General features: G+C 40.0%; 1 protein-coding gene across 1 annotated transcript in view; it reads right to left on the reverse strand.

The window, feature by feature from the left end:
- Positions 1-25435, reverse strand: part of LOC126354526 (Bardet-Biedl syndrome 1 protein homolog) — a 150502-nt gene that overhangs the window by 94785 nt on the left and 30282 nt on the right. The window contains exon 3 of the mRNA XM_050004253.1: positions 24112-24211. Within this exon, the coding sequence (XP_049860210.1) occupies positions 24112-24211 (100 nt within the window). The remainder of the gene's footprint in view (positions 1-24111; positions 24212-25435) is intronic.

Below are 25435 nucleotides of genomic sequence, written 5' to 3' on the forward strand. Positions count from 1 at the left end.
ATTATCAAAATATCCACGGGTGTACTGCCGGTCTACAGTGTCCAATGGGCACAATATTTCGTATTTCGGCGATCATACATGTCACCATCATCAGGTGAACTGACAGACTGAGCTCCTGTGAACGTGCTGTCACGGAGATCTGTACACTATGGCTGCTGAGGGGGAACTGGGTTTGGTCTCGGCGGTGGCAGATTTAAATACCCTACGCCCGTGGCGCGCTCCTTCCGCCGTCTGCGCCACGCGCCACGGTCGCGCAGTGGAACAGATTGCGACGGCGTCTGTGATGACGTCAGTGTGATGGATTTGTCCGGCGTGGTCGTCACAACTATACATTTGCTCGATTTACTCTTGATTAACCTAATCGCTGGTTCCCAAGCCTTGCTAAGATTATAGCCACAGTCACGGTTTATGAGGTCATCATTGGTGCGAATTTCGATGGCCTCTCTAACAACACTGTCCCAGTATCTCGACGTCTGTACCAGAATCCTCATGCAATTATACTCCATAGCGTGATTTTCTGACAAACAATGTTCACCAACCACCAACTTGCTTGGTTACATCAGTCGAGTGTGCCTCTGGTGTTCACGGCATCGATCCTCGACGGTACGTATCGTCTGACCAATATACGACATCCCACACTGACACGGAATCTGGTACATGCTGGCCTTTCTCAAACCAAGGTCATCTTTGGCACTCCCCACCAGTGCATGAGTTTTATTCGGAGGACAAAACACAGTTCCGACACGGTGTTTCTTCAAAATGCGGGGATTTTCCCCGAGAGTGCACCTGTATATGGAATAAACGCAGTGCCTACCTCCTCCCTCGTCATTTCATCCATCTCCACCGGTTGTTCTGTAGTGGTTTGGCGGAGAGCACGTTGAATCTGCCACTCTGAGTATGAGGATACCCCTGCGAGAGTCACTAGAATTGATTAGTCAGAAGTTTGATGAGAAGACCACTGAACTTTTTAGGCATGTCTTGACTTCCACATATTTTCTGTTTAATGGAGAATACTACGAACAAACTGAGGGAGTCGCCATGGGTAGCCCACTCACACTAGTGGTAGCGAATTTGTACATGGAGAACTTCGAGGAGCAAGCCCTGTCGTCATCCGAATGGAAACCTACTTGCTTTTTCCGTTATGTGGACGACACGTTCGTCATCTGGCCACATGGTATGGATAAACTCCTTGAATTCCTTACACATCTAAACTCCATACACCCCAATATCAAATTCACTATGGAGACTGAAGCGGAGGGTGCATTACCTTTCCTTGACGTCTTGGTCAAAAGAAGGGCTGACGGCTCCCTAGGTCATGGGGTGTATCAGAAGACAATGCACACTGATCTGTATTTGCATGCAGACAGCTGCCACCACCCTTCACAGAGGAATGGGGTACTTAAAACTGTAGTACATAGGCCGCGCACTATCTCTGACGCAGAGGGTCTACCCCAGGAATTTGAACATCTGAGAACTGTATTTCGAAAAAATGGGTACTCAGAGTGGCAGATTTAACGTGCTCTCCGCCCAACCACTACAGCACAACCTGTGGAGATGGATGAAATCACGAGGGAGGAGGTAGGCACTGCGTTTATTCCATATACAAGCGCACTCCCGGGGAAAATCGCCCGCATTTTGAAGAAACACCATGTCGGAACTGTGTTTTGTCCTCCGAATAAAGCTCGTGCACTGGTGGGGAGTGCCAAAGATGACGTTGGTTTGAGAAAGGCCAGCATGTACCAGATTCCGTGTCAGTGTGGCAAGTCGTATATTGGTCAGACGATGCGTACCGCCAAGGATCGATGCCGTGAACACCAGAGGCACACTCGACTGATGTATCTGAGCAAGTTGGTGGTCGCTGAACATTGTTTGTCAGAAAATCATGCTATGGAGTATGAACGCACAAGGATTCTGGTACAGAAGCCGAGATACTGGGACAGCGTTGTTAGAGAGGCCATCAAAATTCGCACCAATGACAACCTCATAAACCGTGACTGTGGCTATAATCATAGCAAGGCTTGGGAACCAGCGATTGGGTTAATCAAGAGTAAATCGAGCAAACGTATAGTTGTGACGACCACACCAGACAGAACCATCACACCAACGTCATCTCAGATGCCATCGCAATCTGTTCCACCGCGCGACCGTGGCGCTGGGCTGGGATGGCGGAAGGAGCGCGCTGCGAGTGGAGGGTATTTAAATCTGCCGCCGCCGTGACCGAACCCAGTTCCCCCTCAGCAGCCATAGCGTATGGATCTCCGTGCCGGCACGTTCACAGGAGCTCAGTCCGTCAGCTCATCTGATGATGGCGACATGTATGATCGCCGAAATATTGTGCCCGTTGGACACTGTAGACCGGCAGTACACCCATGGTTATTTTGATTATCAAATACGCAAGGAGAAACTCAAGAATAATATTTGCTAATTATTTTGAAAAACTATTACATTGTCCAAAACCAGCAAATAAATTCCTACTACAGCAAACTAGTAACACCAACTCTAACGCCAAGGAATCTGATGAAATTGAAATAATTAAATAAATTAAGAGACTTAAAAACAATAAAGCATCTGGAGAAGACAGTATAATTGCAGGTCTACGAAAATCAGCTGGCCCTAACACTATAAAAGAGATCACTCAACTAATAGGACATATCTGGAAAACTGCTCTAATTCTTCCATTTCATAAAAAAGGGGATAGAATTGATGTTAACAATTACTGAAGAGTCTCTCTTCTCCTGGTCAGATACAAAATTCTCTCGCAATGCTTACTTGATCAGAGCCAAGAACCTAACATCTGTGAATACCAAGCAGGCTTTAGATCAAACAGATCCTGTCCAGAACAAATTCTTAATTTAAAACTAATCCTTAGGCACCAAAGGATTACTAGTAACAATATTGTATGTACATTTGTGGATTTTGAAAAGGCCTAAGACTAAGTTGATCATGAATTTCTTTTCCAAATTTTAAAGGAATAAGGGCTAGATAATAAAACTCTAACACTGATTAAGAAAACGTTAACAGGCACTAGCTCCAAAGTAATATTCATGGGAGAAATTTCTGAATCATTTGATATAAAGGCTGGTGTTAGACAGGGAGATGGACTCTCCCCATTACTGTTTAAGTGTTTTGGAAAAGGTAATTACAGAATGGTGAGAGCAAAAGTCAAATCAAAATATAAATAAATCAAGTTAGGGAGATGTAACATTAGAGTATTTGATTGGCCTTTGCAGATGATCTGGCAGTTTTAACTATGGCTATTACCACAGCTCAAAAACAAACTGAAATTCTTAAAAAATTGTGGGAAAAGTAGGACTACAATTATCATAAAAAACCCAGAATATATGACATGCATCAAAAAAGCAGAAAGTTTTTGAACATGAAATATGGAAAAATAAAAAGGGTTTCACATTTTAAATACTTAGGGAAAATCATACAAGAAAACAGTCTGTCAAAACATGGCAGCTGCATTCAGATTAATGCAAATATTTATAATTAAAAATCACTTCCTAAATTCAGTAAACTTAGGCATTACACCACTATAATCAAACCTGAATGTCTTTATGGAGCAGAAACTTTAATTTTAAATAGAAAGAGGGATATTGAAGAAATTCGAAAGGAAGAAAGATTATTAGGAAAATTTTAGGCCCCAAAGTTACTGATGAAGAAACTTATAGGCTGAGAAGTAATAAGGGAACATAGGAATACACCGACATACTTAGTGACATGAGAAAACAAAGACTTAACTTTTATGGGCACATTAAAGAATGGCACCCACTAGATTTACAAAACAAATAGTAAAATTCTATTAAAACAGAAGTAGAGCCAAAACTGAGCCAATTAAATGGATCACTGTGATTAAGTAGCCAGTATAACTCAGGCAAACTTTATAGATAGTTAAAAATTCAGACAATAGATATTTGACTGGAAAGTTGATCAGAGGGATATCAGAAAATGGACAGGAATGCCATGGTCTGATAAATGGAAGAGACTTCATTCTGAAACAACAAAACAAATTTGGACTCAAAGGAAGGCCAAACATCAAAAGCAAAATTGTTTGAGTGTACCTCATGTGGTCCTATTGGGCCCATATGTGAATAACAATAAAAATAAAACATTATTCATATTATTCCCCCTCAGGAGACATCGCCTTAACGAAACACTGTCTGTGTGGGCAAGGGGTTTATGTGATCCAATGAAGTGGAGGGCTATGCCGGTGGTGATATAACTACCGGCAGGGCCTCCCAAGCCGGACAGGTCTCCATAGAGGATCCAGGCAAAGTGTGTCTCACAACGTCCCGTCTAGTGTCCTGTCCTGTCCTATCCTACTCTGTTCAGTCCCATCCTATACGCTCCCTTCCTTTCCTTTTCCTCCTTGTGATTGTGTGGCAGCAGACACAGTCCCCTAATGTGGACAGCGGAAGATCCTTGGAAACCAGGACAATGTTGATGCACATAGGCCTTACTGCGAAGGGACGGATAGTGTTCTGTAGTCATGGTGAAGACAAGCTATCTAAGGGGTAAGGCCCTGAAATGTACCTTGGCAGGTGTCCAGGCCATGAGGTGGCAGCCCCACCAGGACACTCGGGGGCCGTGGGCTGATAACCTGCACCACCAAAAAAAACACATATCACAGAAACTAAAAGGAGAAACGGCTGGATGGATCTTAAGGATATGACCTTTGGCCTGAAAAGGAAAACCCGTATCAATTTTTGGAATGTAAGGACGTTGAGAGAGGCAAGGAGGCTAAGACAGGTTGAAAAAGAGATGGAGAACTATTGACTAGATATGTTGGGACTAAGTGAAGTAAGGTGGCCAGAATCTGGGGAATTCCAAACACAAAATGGTGGAGTGTTGCTGTATGCGGGTCAGACAGGTGAGGACGCGATGCATAGGAATGGTGTGGGCTCTTACTATCTAAAAGCAGCAAGAAGAGCTTACTGGAGTGAAAACCAGTCTCAGAATGGATAATAACCGCACGCTTTAATAGAAATGTGTGATGTGTCACTGTAATTCAATGCTATGCACCTACTGAAATAGCTAAAGGAGAATTAAAAGATGCATTTTATACAGAGCTTAACGGAATCCTTAGACAAACAAATTCTAGGGACATAAAAATTTTAATGGGTGACTTGAACACAAAAGTTGGTTGAGAAAATGAAGGGCTTGAATATATCATGGGCGTGCATGGAATGGGGATCAGGAATGCAAATGGTGAAATGTTGATAGATACATGCGCTGAACATGACCTAGTCATTGGAGGCACATTGTTTCCACATCGTAACTGCCGTAAGATAACGTGGGTTTCTCCAGACCACGTTACCGAAAATCAAATAGACCACATAGTCATAAGCCGCAAGTTCTGACACTCTCTGTTAGATGTCAGAGATGTCAGAAATAGAAGAGGGGCAGACGTTGCAAGTGACCACCACCTAGTTTTGGCGGAATTCAGACTGAAGATAGTGGCAAATAGAACCAAGCTCAATCACAGGTGCAAGAAAATAGATGTGGCAAGATCAAAAGACCAACAGATCAAAGAAACATTTGCCCTTGAACCACAAAACAGATTCCAGGTCCTCTCTGAAGAAAACTTTATGGAAGAGGGAATTGAAACATGCTGGCAAAAAATCAAAGACAGTTATTTAGATGTGGGAGAAAAAATCTTGGATTTAAGGCTCATCAAAGGAAAGAATGGATCTCCAATGCTACGTGAAATAAAATCAGCCACAGGAAAGAACAAAAACTTAAGTTAAATTTTTGTAAGACAAGAGTGCAGAAGAGCGAAACGCATTAAGAATACATGGAGGCAAACAAAAAAGTGAAAACATTGCTATGCTGAGATACAAGGAAATGGATAGATGAGGAAGCAAAATTAGCAGAAGAGGCAGCAAGACAAGGAAATATGAAAGAGCTCTACAATATTACCTAACGGTTGTCAATGAAGAACTTCAGACATGAAGGACCACTTAAGAACAAGGATGGGGTGATGCTTACAATTCAACAGGCACAGCTACAGAGATGGGAGGAGCACTTCAAGGAAATGTTAAATTGTGAAGACAACCAAGAGGAACAGGTAAGAGATGTTCCAGAGGAAGTCGAAGAAGATCAAGATATAAGTTTGCAGTGTCCCACAATGGACGAAATTAGAATTGCCTTGAAAACACTAAAAAATACAAAGGCTCCAGGCCTGGGCAACATAGCACTGGAGCTCTAAAAAGCTAATATTGAAAGTACTGTTAAAATGCTCCATCTTTTGCTGAAGCATATTTGGCTTGAAGAGAAATCTCCAAAGGAGTGGAAAAATGGTTTGGTGGTAAAGCTCCCAAAAAAAAGGGAAATTTGTCAGACTGCAACAACTGGCATGGTATTACATTGTTGTCAGTGCCCAGTAAGGTCCTCACCAGAATTAAAGAATCCCTTGAAAAGCGACTGCGTAAAGAACAGGCCAGTTTTAGGGCACAACACAGTTGTGTTGATCTTATTAACACTCTTAGGATCATTTTAGAGCAAAGCAAAGAATTCCAAGCAACCACGTAACTGGCATTCATTAATTTTCAAAAGGCCTTCGATTCTGTGAAACATAAAGTGCTCTGGCAGGTATTGTGGAAGTATGGCATACCACAGAAGATCTTAAACATCATAAAAGATCTATATGATGGCTACAAATGCTGTGTACTCCACAAGGGAAATATGACAGAGCCCATAAAAGTAACAACTGGAGTCCGTCAGGGCTGCATTTTGTCGCCAACACTTTTTCTACTCATTCTAGACTCTGTTATGAGAAGAGTCACAGCAGGCAGGAGACGAGGGATCCAGTGGGGGATTTGGATTTTGCAGACGACATAGTTTTACTAGCTCCAAGGCTGACTGATATGCAAGCTAAATTAAACTTGCTGAAAGAAGAAGCAGAGACTGCTGGCCTCAAGATAAATATAGGCAAAACAAAGGAAATGAGAGTATATCCAGGGAACATGGAGGTGTCATTGTTAATAGATGAGCAGCAGGTGGAGACTGTCAACTCATTCCTGTATCTGGGTAGTATAGTGGCGGAAGCTGGTGGAGCTGGAGATGACGTGAAAAACCGCATTAAAAAGGCAAATGCTGCCTTCATACAATTGTATCCAATATGGATAAATAGAAATATCACGTACAAAACAGAAATCCATATTTTTAATACAAATGTGAAGGCTGTTCTTCTGTACGCCAGTAAAAGCTGGAAAATGGATAAAAAGATAACATCTCAGTTACAAAGCTTCATAAATAGATGTCTTCGACGCATCATGAATATCTGGTGGCCAGAAAAAATATGTAATGAGGAGCTCTGGTGAATAACAAACCAGATACATTGAGGCAAATGGCCAAAGACAGAGATGGATGGCGAGTTCTCCTGGATGCCCTATGCCCCCATAGGGGCCAAAGGAATTAAGTCAAAGTCAAGTCATTCATATTATTATTCAATGTTATGAATTGATAACTAAGATTTTCTATAGTTTCTCCAAATCACATAAGATGGATGCATTACTGTTGGGAATATATGTAAAACATATTTCATTTGTGTCTATGTATGCAGCAAAGTGTATTTCACTGAGTGTAACAGACCTCTATGAAAACTGTAAGCTGCCTACTCCATTATTCATATGAATAATATCTTTCTAAAACCAGCTGTGGTGATATAACCACTAATGTTTATGATGCACACCTTAGAGCGGGCACTTTACTACCAAGGAACCTAATGGCGACTCGGAGTGCTACAGCCATGGACCTCTCCAAGCATATCTGAGTCATGCCAAATTACATGCTTTGCTGCCTCTCATAGCTGGCTGTAATACACCACCACCGTCATAGAATTTGTGATGCTGCTGCTCCCTGTGGCTGTTGCTGATGATGAGTGTCTAGTAGCAAATGAGGAAGCACCATGCACTGCCTCAACATTCATTTGTTTCCTAGCTGTCACAATCTAAACTGTGTGTCACACCATAATACGTGTCTGTAAAACACTAGGCCACAACTTTAACTAATTTATCACAGTGCTATTAGACACATTTAATTGTCCTAATTGCACTGTCTATGTATGTCCAAGCTTATTATTTTAATTTTACATGGTTAATAGTACTTCACTGAATATAATAAGAATTTCAAACAAATTTGTCAAATTACATCAATTCCTCACAATATCACAGTCTGAGGAAGCTTTTCAATTGTTTTCTATTCAATGATACGAGAAATTCCTTAATTGCTTTTATTTTGTCTGTATTACGCTTTATCCCATTAGTTTCAATCACATGTTCTAAAAATTGTATTTCTTGTCTTCCGAATTCTGATTTGTAAAAAGTTAATGAGCTCCTTCTGCTGCACACCTTTCAAATACTTCCTTTAACATTTGAAATGTTCCTTCCAGTCTTCGCTGGCTACTAGCAAATTGACGACGTACACAGTTACCTTCTTCAATAATTCCTTGCCCAATACCCTGTCCGATGTCCATATAAATGATGAAACAAATATGTTCAATATGAAACATAATACTTAGTATTTGCAACAATATCCTTCATAATAAAAAATAAATAAATAAAATATTTTTTGAAAAACACTGTGAACGGTCTCAACTCAGAATGCAGTAACACTTGATGACAGCCAGATGTTAAATCTAGGCTTGCAAAAATTGTTCTCCCTTTAAACATTTGAAGCATCTCTTCCAAATTTATAGGTTGGTCTCTTTCAAGTTCAGATATCTTATTCACTTGGCTCACATCTAAAACCAAATGAACTTTCTCGTTCTTTTCAATGGCCACCATCAGAGGGCTGTTAAATTGAATCCTGGATCATTCATTATTCCAGATGACAACATCCTTTGGAGCTCCTTTTGATGGCTTCATTCTTTGCTTGAGGTATTTTATATGAAGTAACAAAATATGATTTGTGCGGCCTTATTTTTATCTGATAAGGTTGTCATCCTTTTATAGGATCCCTGGTTATTAACATAATATCTCTCTATGTTTTCCAGTCAACTTGAACAATTCTTTTGCTTCTATGGGTATCAGTGTTGCAATGCCATTAATTTTCAAATAGGCTTCATCTGGATTATGTTCATGTTGTTCTTCTGATTCCTCTAAATGTTTAGTTGTTTTGACCTCATAAGCCTCCAACACATAGTCTTCAATTCCTTCCATTTCAAGTTCTTGGTAGATTCATGAAATTTTCCTATTGATCCCTTTCCATAAATTGAATTTTCTTGTATCCACAATCTCTCTTATTCTCATCTCATTCCTTCCATAACCTGTTCCTGCTCCCTGCTTGGTGAGCCAACCTGATTCAATAATAAATTACTCCCATAACCCAGTCACTAACAAGGCATCCATTCGACACATTTCTCCATCTATTTTAAATTTTAACATAGACTGACAGCCAATGGGTTTGTACCAATTGAGGTGGTGCAGTGGCTAGCACACTGGACTTGCACTTGGGAGGACGATGGTTCAATCCTGCGTCCGGCCATCCTGATTTAGGTTTTCTGTGATTTCCCTAAATTGCTCCAGACAAATGCCAGGATGGGTCCTCTGAAAGGGCGCAACCAACTTCTTTTCCTATCCTTCTCTAATACGATGAGACCGATGACCTCGCTGACTGGTCTCCTCCCCCAAACAACCCAACCTCAATTGGTTTTCTGGCTTCTCCTACAGGTCCTTTAATCTTAAAACTTGTTGCAGTCAAACTTGGTATTTCTGAATTCTCTGCTAACAATGTGTTGTAAATGTTGCTGGCAATTGCACGGAGGTCACTTCCAGAGTAAATCAGCATTCTCATTTTTCTTCCATAGGTTTCTGTTTTTATAATCAGTACCATTACTGTGTTACCACTGCCGATTACCTCTTCTACTGTCAAGTCTTCTTGGTCATCTCTCAATTGGTCTTCTGTTACAAAAAATTTGCCAGTCTATTTCACATTTTAATGTTATGGCCCCACTTTCTCATTTCACTCCAGGACACACCTGAAACTACAGCCTGTTTTCCATCTGATTACCTGCAAAAGGTTCTATATGACCCACTCTCTCCCAAGCATTGCATTTGTTCCAATGTGCATTACACTCATCTTCCTCCCTTAAATGGCATCTCTGCTCCCCATATCAATAGCTGCCTCATCCTCTGCCATGAAACATCCAAACTTTATTTCTTCGTTCCATTTCATGTCACCTTTTGGCTGTTGCCCAGCATAGTCCAAATTTTCTCTGAACACTTCCCCTTGTCTTTCTTCTCTCTACAGCTGGGTGAATATTGTCCTTTCTTGGTCAGTGGACTCAGTGGTGGTTTCTACTAGGTGGCTGTGTGTATTTCTCAGTAATCTTTATGCCACCCACCTTACAAGTGCTCATTCATCATATGGAGTACTTAAGTACTTGTTCTTTTCAAGTTCCTTTTCTAAAAACTTAGCATATGTTCCATCTGTTCTCCTGTCATATGTTCGGTTGCAAATAGATATTAGTATATCATCCCGGTTGCTTTACAAGCAATATTTATCAAGGAACATCTTAGATTCTTGGTATGATGTTAGCTCCTTTTCTAGCTTTGTACTACAGTTATAGGCTTCATCTTGCATCTGATACACTATGCATTATGATTTTTGTTTTATCGTCCCAACTTACTTTCTACTGAAAGCTGTGGGATGCCATTTCGCCCTTGGATGAAATTTGCTGAATTTAGAACTGTTAATGAACTCAATCTGTGGGTCATTTTCACTGATTATAGTTGTTTGTCCAGTAAAAGTTCCCAATACCTGCTTTCATTTACTTTTCACAACCAGATTGTCCTGCTGCTCTACAGTTTGTTGTACCTCTTGTACAACGTGGCTTACTGTTTCTACCTCCTTGCCAACTTTGTGAACCTCTCTCTTGATGTATGGTATCATTTGCAAGAACTGGAACTGCTGCCACAGTATCCTTTAATACAGCTTGCTTTTACCAATTGGTCTCTTGCAAATTCACCTGCCATGTTAATTCCTTATTCACCACTGATTGTTCTTCTTTTACCTTTTCTATTTGTTCATTTGTCCTTTTTCAATTTTATTACCAAGCTGTTGAATGTTTGTTTATGCATTTCCAATTTTTCCTCTAGTTTTTAAAAATGTTCCTTCTATGCAGTTCTTTAAAATTTTTATTTACGAAATCCTTGGTTTGTCTGCTAAAAACTTCCTGACTATTCCCCTAATTGGTGCTCCTGTCACTGTATTACAGCCTTCTCTCTTTTTAATTACCATTTCCTCCTCTACTATGTTCTCCATTGCTGCTCTGTTTCCCACCATTATTTTTCCAGAATTTCCTAATGGACTTCCCACTATTCCCAAGAATGTATTATTCTCCTGAATTTGACTTTCAGTTAATGACTGATTTGAAATAATTCCTCCTTTACAAAATCAGTTAATGATTGATTTGAAATATTTTCTCCTTCATAAAACCTGCTCTCTTCATCCACTTTTACCTTTTTAGCAGCTTTAACTATGGGACTGCACAGTTCAATTTTACCCAATGTTTAATTCAGAAATGTTAAATGATGAAAGGCCCACGTTCTAATAATATTGAAAATACCATCTTCATCACATGCACTTTTCTTCACATGCCTTCCTACTTCAGCCTTATCTACAACTACATCTACATTTATATTCTGCAGGCCACCCAACAGTGTGTGGCGGAGGGCACTTTATGTGCCACTGTCATTACCTCCCTTTCCTGTTCCAGTAGTGTATGGTTCACGGGAAGAACGACTGCCAGAAAGACTCCGTGCATGCTCAAATCTCTCCAATTTTACATTTACGATCTCCTCGGGAGGTATATGTAGGGGAAAGCAATATAATCGACACCTCATCCAGAAACGCACCCTCTCGAAACCTGGACAGCAAGTTACACCGTGATGCAGAGCGCCTCTCTTGCAGAGTCTGCCACTAGAGTCTGCTAAACATCTACGTGACGCTATCAAGCTTACCAAATAACCCTGTGACAAAACATGCCACTCTTCTTTGGATCTTCTCTATCTACTCTGTCAACCCAACCTGGTACGGATCCCGCACTGATGAGCAATACTCAAGTATAGGTAGAACGAGTGTTTTGTAAGCCACCTCCTTTGTTGATGGACTACATTTTCTAAGGACTCTCCCAATGAATCTCAACCTGGTACCCGCCTTACCAACAATTAATTTTATATGATCATTCCACTTCAAATCATCCCGCAGGCATACTCCCAGATATTTTACAGCTATTGGACTAATGTTTATGCTACACAGCCTAGAGATGGCGTCTTACTTCCAAGGAACTTGCACCTGAAGACTAAAAATGCGACCATGTGCCTACTGGCATGTGCCCTATAAAAATCACCGCATTTGCCTTTAAAAATCTTCACACCTAGTTCTAGAAGATGTGAAAAAGATTCAAAAGGAAACACTGACTTTATAGAACTGAAAGGTTTATTGCGTCTAGTACAAGGCACAGTACACATTCCTAATGTTCCTATGCACACATATTGACAATCACTCTTATTTCATCTTACTTTTCTGAGGTAACCACTGTTTCTACCAATCTTCGCTGATGACTCACATCTAATAATAATGAGTTCTCAATCCCATCCATGAACACTGCAACATTTAAGTCATTTATTGTCTAATCACGTCTGACACGTCTGATACTCAAGGAATAACTACATGTCTAACCTTACGCAGTGCTTTGTACACTCTGCGGTATTACCTTAACAATGTACTATAATGCACTGTTCTGTGTGATTACTGAAATTAAAATATAGCTAGCCTCATTGTTGCACTTTTGTGTTCAGAATTACTTATTTTGCTATTTTAGTTCCAACAAGTTATGGGCCCTGCATGAAGCACATGCATTCACAATAAGTTTTCTGATACGCAGAAAGAAATAATGATAGGAATAGTCCCTGTCCCTGACGTGTGCAGTGAATGCTAGAGGGGTGAGCCTGATGCAGCATAATTAAACACTGTCTATACCTGTAGTTGTGAAAATGAGTGCAGCACAAATACAAATAAAGTGACTTGTAAGTCACAAGAGCTATGCTACAAGGATATCTGGTGTGGAAGCATACTTACAGCTGGATGATTTATGGGATATGGTGAATGATTTGCTGAAGCCTATTGAGCAGAATTATGCAAATGACGACCGGAAGGGAAGATCAAAGTTGATTTTATATACTGATCCAGTAACTACGAACACACAGAGAAAGCTTTGATGGCAAAAGAAGTTTGGGATAAATTACAGAGCACACTTGAACAGTCAAATTACTCTGTGACTTTATAACCACTCGAATGGATAACTGCATGAACTTGGATGAGTACATCGACAAGATAATGTGCACATTGAATTGTCTAAGGAACATTGGGTCTGATATTGCCAATGAATGTGTAGTCAGATTATTGCTAGCAGGACTGTATGAAAAATATGTACCTATATTCAGAATGCTCAGACATACCTATTACAGGAGATAGCATAAAAGTGAAGATTCTGCAGGACATTAAAAGTACTTCAGCGAGGCTTACTCCAGGGAAGGAAACCACTACAGCAATTTATTCTAAGCAGGAAAGGAGAAGCCAGTAAAGTGCTACAACTATCAGAACATGGGTCACATCGCATCACAATGCTGCCGCCACTGCCAAAGGCCAAGTACAAGGTAGAAGAGGTAAGATGTAAATAGTCCAGACAGGAGAACTGTTAATCACAGTAAGGCATGCTCCATATATCACTCTATCAGAGAATGGAGCAATAGAGAACTGGAATGGATATTAGATTTAGGAGCATCAGTGCATATTATTTGAGACAGAACAACTCTTTATAATGTTACTAATAAAACATGTATGGGTATACCTACAATGGATGGTTCCAATTTACAGTGTGAACTTCCTGGGAAAGGTGATCTTAAGATAACTATAAACGGAGAACAAGAAAGTATTCCAGCACATGATGTTTACTATGCAAAAAATGTTGCAGTCAACTTGTTATCTGTAAGAAAAATAGTCAAGAATGGCAATAGAGTAGCCTTCAATATGAATGGAGCAAAATAGCTAACTAATATGGGGAAATTATAGCTAAGGTGGCACATGAAAGGGGAATTTCCAAGTTAGATACTGCTAAAGATGTAGATCAAGTTGTAAACCATTTGGCGTACTTGGCAAAAGGTTTCCTATGGCATAGAAGACTTGGGTACCAAAAAAATGTACATCATTATTAAAGTACATTGTGACAGGAATGGAATACTGCAGTAAATGTAAGGAAATCTGTGAAATATGTATACAAGGGAAACAGACTAGATTACCTTTAAGCCTAGTAAAAGTAAAACTGTAGACATCTTGCAATTAATACCTATGAATGTTTGTGGACTGAGGAGTGTGAGTCTACAGGAAGAAGCCATTTTTTATCACCTTTATGGGTGACTATTCAAGATATAACCATGTTTATTTTTTAAGTTCTAAAGACCACGTGAGTGATATTTTCGAGAACTTTTGCAATATGATATAAAGAGAAATGGGAAAGAAGATTAAAATGGTCAGATTAGATAAAGGGACGGGGCATACCAATCGAAAACTCAAGAAATGTTTGAAGGAAGTGAGAATTAGACACCAACCCACCATCAGATACAATCCATCCCAGAATGGAGTCTCAGAGGGAGCAAACAGGACTTTTTTTTAAAAAAGCAAGAAATGTGTTAACTTATTCTGGGTTATCTAAAGATTTTTGGGCAGAGGTGGTGTTGATGCTGTGTATTTGATCAACAGATTTCCTACCAAAGCAGTAAAAAATAGAACCCTGTATGAAGTGTGGACAAGAAATAAGCTGCATCAAAGCAACATAAATGTTTTTGGATGCAAGACTATAGTACAGATCCTGTAACAATTGAGGGGAAAATGGAACCCAAGTCTAAGAAATATATTTTTCTAGGCTATTATGAAGACTCAGAGCATTACCAACTCATGGAGGACTACCAACCCATGTGTCCATGAACAGGAAGACACACACTAGCCTTGAGAATAGTAAAAACAAAATAAAACATGGTCATCAAGAGCATACAACCACTTCATTAATGTTGTCAGGTTTAACAAATAATAATTCTGGAAATGAACAGAACATGAAGTATAGGAAAAAGTAGATGGCAAGGAACTCGTAAACACATTGTATGAAGCTGAAATTCTAAAGGATGAAGAAGAGGAAGAAAATAATTTGGGACATTCTTCTTGTGTACCTAAACCTAAAGAATACCCTGATTATGAAATGTATGTAACCCATACTTTTAATGGTGAATCTACAACAGTTGAAGAGGCAATGAGTGGTCCCAATTCTCAACAATGGAGAAAAGGTATGGAAAGAGAATTGGAGTCATTTTATTAAAATGAAACTTTTAATCGGTTGAAATGCCAAGAATGGAAGAAACTGTTAAAAGGCATGATGGGTTTTTAAAGTAAAAAATACTTTAAGTGTAAGACCAAAATACAAGCCATGACTTGTAGTCAAGGTATGGACGCAAAAAGAAGGGAAAAACTACAGAGAAATGTTTTTGCCAGAGGTAAAATACAAATTACATTTTAGCCCTGGCAATAAAAGAAGATTTACTCATTCAGCAAATGATTGTGGAGACAGCTTACTTAAATGGGAAATATATGTGATCTCACCAGAAGAAGGTAGAAAAACTCATCTAGAAGAAGTGAAGATTTGTCAATTGAAGAAAAGTATTTACTGACTGAAACAGAGTGGCCACTGCTGGGACAGATGTCTGCACAACCCTTGTTAAAGATGGATATGAAACAATCTGTGGCAGATTCTATTACAGAAGAGCTCACTGTAACAGCTATATGGGTGGATGATTTCTTCATTATGTCTAAAGATGAGGAACAGATGAATAGTTTTAACATACAACTATAAACCAAGTTTAACATGTGTGAATTCAGAGAGGTAAAGACATATTTGAATATGAACATTTAAAAAAAATTAGATACAGCAGACTTAAGCAAAAACCAAACATCATACATGGAGAAAATTTTGAAAAATTTTGGCATAAGTGACTGTTGTTGTTGCGGTCTTCAGTCCTGAGACTGGTTTGATGCAGCTCTCCATGCTACTCTATCCTGTGCAAGCTTCTTCATCTCCCAGTACCTACTACAACCTACATCCAATGAATCTGCTTAGTGTATTCATCTCTTGGTCTCTCTCTACGATTTTTACCCTCCACGCTGCCCTCCAATACCAAATTGGTGATCCCTTGATGCCTCAGAACATGTCCTACCAACCGATCCCTTCTTCTGGTCAAGTTGTGCCACAAACTTCTCTTCTCCCCAATCCTATTCAATACTTCCTCCTTAGTTATGTGATCTACCCATTTAATCTTCAGCATTCTTCTGTAGCACCACATTTTGAAAGCTTCTATTCTCTTCTTGTACAAACTATTTATCGTCCATGTTTCACTTCCATACATGGCTACACTCCATACAAATACTTTCAGAAATGACTTCCTGACACTTAAATCTATACTCGATGTTAACAAATTTCTCTTCTTCAGAAACGCTTTCCTTGCCATTGCCGGTCTACATTTTATATCCTCTCTACTTCGACCATCAGCAGTTATTTTGCTCCCCAAATAGAAAACTCCTTTACTACTTTAAGAGTCTCATTTCCTTATCTAATTCCCTCAGCATCACCCAACTTAATTAGACTACATTCCATTAACCTCGTTTTGCTTTTGTTGATGTTCATCTTATATCCTCCTTTCAAGACACTGTCCATTCCTTCAACTGCTCTTCCAAGTCCTTTGCTGTCTCTGACAGAATTACAATGTCATCGGCAAACCTCAGAGTTTTTATTTCTTCTCTGTGGATTTTAATACCAACTCCGAGTTTTTCTTTTGTTTCCTTTAATTGATGCTCAATATACAGATTGAATAGGATCGGGGAGAGGCTACAACCCTGTCTCACTCCCTTCCCCCACCACTGCTACCCTTTCATGTCCCTCGACTCTTATAACTGCCATCTGGTTTCTGTACAAATTGTAAATAGCCTTTCGCTCCCTGTGTTTTACCCCTGCTATCTTTAGAATTTGAAAGAGTGTATTCCAGTCAACATTGTCAAAAGCTTTCTCTAAGTTTACAAATGCTAGAAACGTAGGTTTGCCTTTCCTTAATCTTTCTTCTAAGATAAGTCGTAGGGTCAGTATTGCCTCACGTGTTCCAGTGTTTCTACGGAATCCAAACTGATCTTCCCCCAGGTCGGCTTCTACTAGTTTTTCCATTCGTCTGTAAAGAACTCGTGTTAGTATTTTGCAGCTGTGGCTTGTTAAACTGATTGTTCGGTAATTTTCACATCTGTCAACACCTGCTTTCTTTGGGATTGGAATTATTATATTCTTCTTGAAGTCTGAGGGTATTTCACCTGTTTCATTCATCTTTCTCACCAGATGGTAGTGTTTTGTCAGGACTGGCTCTCCCAAGGCCGTCAGTAGTTCCAATGGAATGTTGTCTAGTCTGGGGTCCTTGTTTCCACTCAGGTCTTTCAGTGCTCTGTCAAACTCTTCACGCAATATCATATCTCCCATTTCATCTTCATCTACATCCTCTTCCATTTACATAATATTGTCCTCAAGTGCATCGCCCTTGTATAGACCCTCTACATACTCCTTCCACCTTTCTGCTTTCCCTTCTTTGCTTAGAACTGGGTTTCCATCCGAGCTCTTGATGTTCATACAAGTGGTTCTCTTATCTCCAAAGGTCTCTTTAACTTTCCTGTAGGCAATATCTATCTTACCCCTAGTGAGATAAGCCTCTACATCCTTACATTTGTCATCTAGCCATCCCTGCTTAGCCATTTTGCACTTCCTGTCGATCTCATTTTTGAGACGCTTGTATTCCTTTATGCCTGCTTCATTTACTGCATTTTTATATTTTCTCTTTTCATCAATTAAATTCAATATTTCTTCTGTTACCCTAGGATTTCTACTAGCCCTCGTCTTTTTACCTACTTGATCCTCTGCTGCCTTCACTACTTCATCCCTCAGAGCTACCCATTCTTCTTCTACTGTATTTCTTTCCCCCATTCCTGTCAATTGTTCCCTTATGCTTTCCCTGAAACTCTGTACAACCTCTGGTTTAGTCAGTTTATCCAGGTCCCATTTCCTTAATTTCCCACATTTTTGCAGTTTCTTCAGTTTTAATCTACAGGTCATAACCAATAGATTGTGGTCAGAGTCCACATCTGCCCCTCAAAATGTCTTACAATTTAAAACCTGGTTCCTAAACCTCTGCCTTACCATTATATAATCTATCTGATACCTTTTAGTATCTCCAGGGTTCTTCCATGTATACAACCTTCTTTCATGATTCTTAAACCAAGTGTTAGATATGATTAAGTTGTGCTCTGTGCAAAATTCTACCAGGCGGCATCCTCTTTCGTTTCTTAGCCCCAATCCATATTCACCTACTATGTTTCCTTCTGTCCCTTTTCCTACTGACGAATTCCAGTCACCCATGACTATTAAATTTTCGTCTCCCTTCACTACCTAAATAATTTCTTTTATCTCATCATACATTTCTTCAATTTCTTCATCATCTGCAGAGCTAGTTGGCATATAAACTTGTACTACTGTAGTAGGTGTGGGCTTCGTATCTATCTTGGCCACAATAATGCGTTCACTATGCCGTTTTTAGTAGCTTACCCCCATTCCTATTTTCCTGTTCATTATTAAACCTACTCCTGCATTACCCCTATTTGATGTTGTGTTTATAACCCTGTAGTCACCTGACCAGAAGTCTTGTTCCCCCTGCCACCGAACTTCACTAATTCCCACTATATCTAACTTTAACCTATCCATTCCCCTTTGAAAATTTTCTAACCTACCTGCCCGATTAAGGGATCTGACATTCCAACGCTCCGATCTGTAGAACACCAGTTTTCTTTCTCCTGATAACGACATCCTCTTGAGTTGTCCCCACCCGGAGATCCGAATGGGGGACCATTTTACCTCCAGAATATTTTACCCAAGAGGACGTCATCATCATTTAATCATACAGTAAAGCTGCATGCCCTCGGGAAAAATTACGGCCGTAGTTTCCCCTTGCTTTCAGCCGTTCGCAGTACCAGCACAGCAAAGCCATTTTGGTTATTGTTGCAAGGTCAGATCAGTCAATCATCCAAACTGTTGCCCTTGCAACTACTGAAAAGGCTGCTGCCCCTCTTCAGGAACCACACGTTTGTCTGGCCTCTCAACAGATACCCTTCGGTTGTGGTTGCACCTACGGTACGGCTATCTGTATCGCTGAGGCACGCAAGCCTCCCCACCAACGGCAAGGTCCATGTTTCATGGGGGGGGGGGGGGGGGGCATAAGTGACTATAAACATATTTCTACACCAATTGGAACCAGGAGAGAAATTAATGATGAATGACAAAGATGTAGAGTGGAATGAAAATGTACCACACTTAGAGGCAGTAGGGAGCCTTTTGTTTTTCACACGCATCAAGATCTGATATTGCTTTTGCCACAGATGTTGTAAGAAGATTCTGCAAAAGCCCAAGAGAGAAACACTGGAAAGCTGTTGAAAGGGTATTTAGATATCTAAAGGGAACAACAGACAATAAATTAAAATGTTATAAAAGGGGAAGTATAAAATTCGAGGGTTATAGTGATGCAGACTGGGGAAGTGAGTTGCAGTATCAACAGTCCATGACTGGATATTTTTTAGATTAATAGGAGGTCTTATACTCAAGCCTTGTAAAAGACAGAAAACAATAATCCTGAGCATTGCAGAAGCTGATTACATTGCTCTGTCACACACAATTCAAGAAGCCTTGCGGATCAGTTCTCTAACAAGTGAGACAGAGACTAATATAAGTGCAGAGTGCAGAACCCTCCAAGATAGTCTATGGCAGTAGGGGAGCTATAAACTTAGCCAAAAAGGATGTTACTAGTTACACAAACAAACACATTGATATGAAGCACCATTTTATATGGGATTACACAAGCAAGGGGTACTGAAGTATGCTATTTATGCACAGAAGATATGTTGGATGATCTGCTAACCAAACCCTTGAACAAGGAGAAACATTGGAAGATAGTACAAAAATATAGTTTGACTTGTGAAAGTGACATCCAAAATACCTGTTCAAAGGTGGGTATTAGGGATATACGAACAAAATATTTCATATGTGTATGTTTGTGCAGCAACGTGTACTCCATGAAGTGTAACAGGCCTCTATGACTGAATAATTTAATTGGCTAGATGAAAAACCTGCTCCCCAAGCAGAGGCAGAAGACACACATAAAAGAAAGTTGTAATTATGCAAACTTTCGGAGTCAGTGGTTCCTTCTTCATGCAGAATGGTTGAAGGGGAAGGAAGCTGGGTGAAGGAAATGGACTTGAGAGGTCTAGGGAGAGGATAGGTTTCACAAAAGTGCCCAGAACCACAGGTCAGGGGAGACTTACCGCGTGGGATGAGAAGGAAAGACTGATTGTTGCGGTCAAAAACTGATTGTTTTCATTGTTATATTAGACCTCTATGACTGCTTTGTATACTCTGTGGCATTGCCTTAATAACATACAGGGTAAGTTTCTCAGATTATAGTGATTGTGTAATAGAATGTAATGGCACTGACTGACATCACTGGTTAATTTCCACTAAACATTTTCTTTAAATTAATAGCCTTGGCTATATCATCACTACCTGCCAATGATACAATTAAACACAAGGAATTTACTAAACTTATGAAGATAAAAACAGAGCAAACACATGTTAATCAGGTTTGGAAGACTCTGACATATGCATGCATGAAGAAATATGTGATATTCTATTTACGTGACCCCACATGTACCATGGACCTTGCCGTTGGTGGGGAGGCTTGCGTGCCTCAATGATACAGATAGCCGTACCGTAGGTGCAACCACAACGGCGGGGTATCTGTTGAGAGGCCAGACAAATGTGTGTTCCCTGAAGAGGGGCAGCAGCCTTTTCATTAGTTGCAGGGGCAACAGTCTGGATGATTGACTGATGTGGACTTGTAATACTAACCAAATCGGCCTTGCTGTGCTGGTACTGCGAACGGCCAAAATCAATCGGAAACTACGGCCGTAATTTTTCCCGAGGGCATGCAGCTTTACTGTATGATTAAATGATGATGACGTCCTCTTGGGTAAAATATTCTGGAGGTAAAATGGTCCCCCATTCGGATCTCCGGGTGGGGACAACTCAAGAGGATGTCGTTATCAGGAGAAAGAAAACTGGTGTTCTACAGATCGGAGCGTTGGAATGTCAGATCCCTTAATCGGGCAGGTAGGTTAGAAAATTTTCAAAGGGGAATGGATAGGTTAAAGTTAGATATAGTGGGAATTAGTGAAGTTCGGTGGCAGGGGGAACAAGACTTCTGGTCAGGTGACTACAGGGTTATAAACACAACATCAAATAGGGGTAATGCAGGAGTAGGTTTAATAATGAACAGGAAAATAGGAATGGGGGTAAGCTACTAAAAACGGCATAGTGAACGCATTATTGTGGCCAAGATAGATACGAAGCCCACACCTACTACAGTAGTACAAGTTTATATGCCAACTAGCTCTGCAGATGATGAAGAAATTGAAGAAATGTATGATGAGATAAAAGAAATTATTTAGGTAGTGAAGGGAGACGAAAATTTAATAGTCATGGGTGACTGGAATTCGAGAGTAGGAAAAGGGAGAGAAGTAAACATAGTGGGTGAATATGGATTGGGGGATAGAATTGAAAGAGGAAGCCTCCTGGTATAATTTTGCACAGAGCATAACTTAATCACAGCCAACACTCGGTTCAAGAATCATAAAAGAAAGTTGTGTACATGGAAGAATCCCGGAGATACTAGAAGGTATCAGATAAATTATATAATGGTAAGACAGAGGTTTAGGAACCCGATTTTAAATTATAAGACATTTCCGGGGGCAGGTGTGGACTCTTGACCACAATCTATTGGTAATGAACTGTAGATTAAAACTGAAGAAACTGCAAAAAGGTGGGAATTTAAGGAGATGGGACCTGGATAAACTGAAAGAACCAGAGGTTGTACAGAGTTTCAGGGAGAGCACAAGGGAACAATTGACAAGAAAGGGGGAAAGAAATACAGTAGAAGAAGAATGTGTAGCTTTGAGGAATGAAATAGCGAAGGCAGCAGAGGATCAAGTAGGTAAAAAGACGAGGGCTAGTAGAAATCCTAGGGTAACAGAAGAGATACTGAATTTAATTAATGAAAGGAGAAAAAAAATGGAGTAAGTGAAGCAGGCAAAAAGGAATACAAATGTCTCAAAAATGAGATCGACAGGAAGTGCAAAATGGCTAAGCAGGGATGGCTAGAGGACAAATGTAAGGATGTGGAGGCTTATCTCATGAGGGGCAAGATAGATACTGCCTACAGGTAAATTAAAGATACCTTTGGAGAAAAGAGAACCACTTGCATGAATATCATGAGCTCAGACAGAAACCCAGTTCTAAGCAAAGAAGGGAAAGCAGAAAAGTGGAAGGAGTACATGGAGGATCTATACAGGGGCGATATTCTTGAGGACAATACTATGGAAATGGAAGAGGATGTAGATGAAGATGAAATGGGAGATACGACACTGCATGAAGAGTTTGACAGAGCACTGAATGACCTAAGTCGAAACAAGGCCCGGGGAGTAGACAACAGCCCATTAGAACTACTGACAGCCTTGGGAGAGCCAGGCCTAACAAAACTCTACGATCTGGTGAGCAAGATGTATGAGACAGGCGAAATACCCTCAGACTTCAAGAAGAATATAATAATTCCAATCCCAAAGAAAGCAGGTGTTAACAGATGTGAAAATTACCGAACTATCAGTTTAATAAGTCACAGCTGCAAAATACTAATGCGAATTCTTTACGGACGAATGGAAAAACTGGTAGAAGCTGACCCCGGGGAAGATCAGTTTGGATTCCATAGAAATGTTGGAACACATGAGGCAGTACTGACCCTACGACTTATCTTAGAAGAAAGATTAAGGAAAGGCAACACTACATTTGTAGACTGTTGACTGGAATACTCTCTTCCAAATTCTGAAGGTGGCAGGGGTAAAATACAGGGAGCGAAAGGCTATTTACAATTTGTACAGAAACCAGATGGCAGTTATAAGAGTTGAGGGACATGACAGGGAAGCAGTGGTTGGGAAGGGAGTGAGACAGGGTTGTAGCCTCTCCCGATCCTATTCAATCTGTATATTGAGCAAGCAGTAAAGGAAACAAAAGAAAAGTTTGGAGTAGGTATTAAATTCCGTGGAGAAGAAATAAAAACTTTGAGGTTTGCCGATAACATTGTAATTCTGTCAGAGACAGCAAAGGACTTGGAAGAGCAGCTGAACGGAATGGACAGTGTCTTGAAAGGAGGATATAAGATAAACACCAACAAAAGCAAAACGAGGATAATGGAATGTATTTGAATTAAATCTGGTGATGCTGAGGGAATTAGATTAGGAAATGAGACACTTAAAGGAGTAAAGGAGTTTTGCTATTTGGGGAGCAAAATGACTGATGATGGTCGAAGTAGAGAGGATTTAAAATGTAGACTGGCAATGGGAAGGAAAGTGTTTCTGATGAGGAGAAATTTGTTAACATCAAGTATTGATTTAAGTGTCAGGAAGTCATTTCTGAAAGTATTTGTATGGAGTGTAGCCATGTATGGAAGTGAAACATGGATGATAAATAGTTTAGACAAGAAGCGAATAGAAGCTTTCGAAATGTGGTGCTACAGAAGAATGCTGAGGATTAGATGGGTAGATCACATAACTAATGAGGAGGTATTGAACAGAACTGGGGAGAAGAGGAGTTTGTGGCACAACTTGACTAGAAGAAGGGATCGGTTGGTAGGACATGTTCTGAGGCATCAAGGGATCACCAATTTGGTACTGGAGGGAAGTGTGGAGAGTAAAAATTGCAGAGGGAGACCAAGAGATGAATACACTAAGCAGATTCAGAAGGATGTAGGCTGCAGTAGGTACTGGGAGATGAAGAAGGTTGCACAGGATAGAGTATCATGGAGAGCTGCATCAAACCAGTCTCAGGACTGAAGACCACAACAACAAAATAGAAACATATTTACGTGAATGTTTTACCTGGCACATGGTTTTCATTAGTGTCCATATAAACTGAAACGACACCTGTAGGCGCCTCTGTCAAGACTGATTCTGTCATTAGAGATGTTCCTTTGTACACCTGAAAATATAGTTTTTTATTACTTCTCACCCCGCAAACAAAGAAGTTTGAAAAAAGGCATTTGAAAGCTAAAAGAATTAGAAACACTACAAATATGCCAAGGGTGAAGAGAGAAACAGGAGCTACAACAAAGATAGTAAAGACACAGATCAGTACAATTAATTGAAAAATAGACATTGGCTATATTCTTTGGAAATGGTAAGTTTGTCAGATTGTAGTGAATGTGTAATGGAATCTAGCGGCACCGACCGACATCACTGGTGCAACATTACTGTTAATTGCAATGGTGTCGCTATGCAGATGGCACTTGTCATGGAGGTGTTCTCTCTGATGGTATTTGATCATGTCAGGATCCTCATGTACATACATAATTCACAAGCTACCATATGGAGCATGGCAGAGAGCACATTGTACCATTACTAGTCATTTCTTTCCCTGTTCCACTCACAAATAAAATGGGGGAAAATGGCTGTCTATATGCCTCTGTATGAACTCTAAGTTCTCTCATCTTATCTCTGCAGTCCTTATGTGCAATGTAAATAGGTGGCAATGGAATCGTTCTGCTGTCAGATTCAGATGCCAGTTCTCTAAGCTTTCTCAACAGTTTTTTTGCAAAAAGAATGTTGTCTTACCTCTAGGGATTCCCATTTCAGCTGATGAAGCATCTCTGTAATTCTTGTGTGTTAACTGAACCTATTGGTAACAAATCTAGCAGCATGCACCTGAACTGCTTCAGTGTCTTCCTTTAATCCGACCTGATGGGGATCCCAAATAATTGAACAGTGCTCAATAATAGGTTGTACTAGTATTCTACAAGCAGTTTCAATTATAGATGAGCTACATTTCCCTAAAATTTTCTGAATACTTCCCAACTACCATCCTTAAACGCTTGTTACATTTCATATCTCTTTGCTACATTACACCTAGATATTTGTTTGATGTGACTGTGTCAAGTTGCACGACACTAATGCTGTATTAGAACATTACAGGATTGTTTTTCCTACTCATCTGCATTAACTTACATTTTTATACATTTAGGTCAAGATACCATTCATTACTCCAACTAAAACTTCTGTCTAAGTCATCTTGTATCCTCCTACAGTCATTAAATGACAACACCTTCTCATACACCAAACAGGTACCAGCAAACAACTGCAGATTGCTGCTTACCCTGTCCATCAGATCATTTATGTCTATAGAGAACAAGAGTGGTCTTATCACACT

The sequence above is a fragment of the Schistocerca gregaria genome, chromosome 3 (assembly GCF_023897955.1).
Source record: "Schistocerca gregaria isolate iqSchGreg1 chromosome 3, iqSchGreg1.2, whole genome shotgun sequence".
Classification (NCBI taxonomy): domain Eukaryota; kingdom Metazoa; phylum Arthropoda; class Insecta; order Orthoptera; family Acrididae; genus Schistocerca; species Schistocerca gregaria.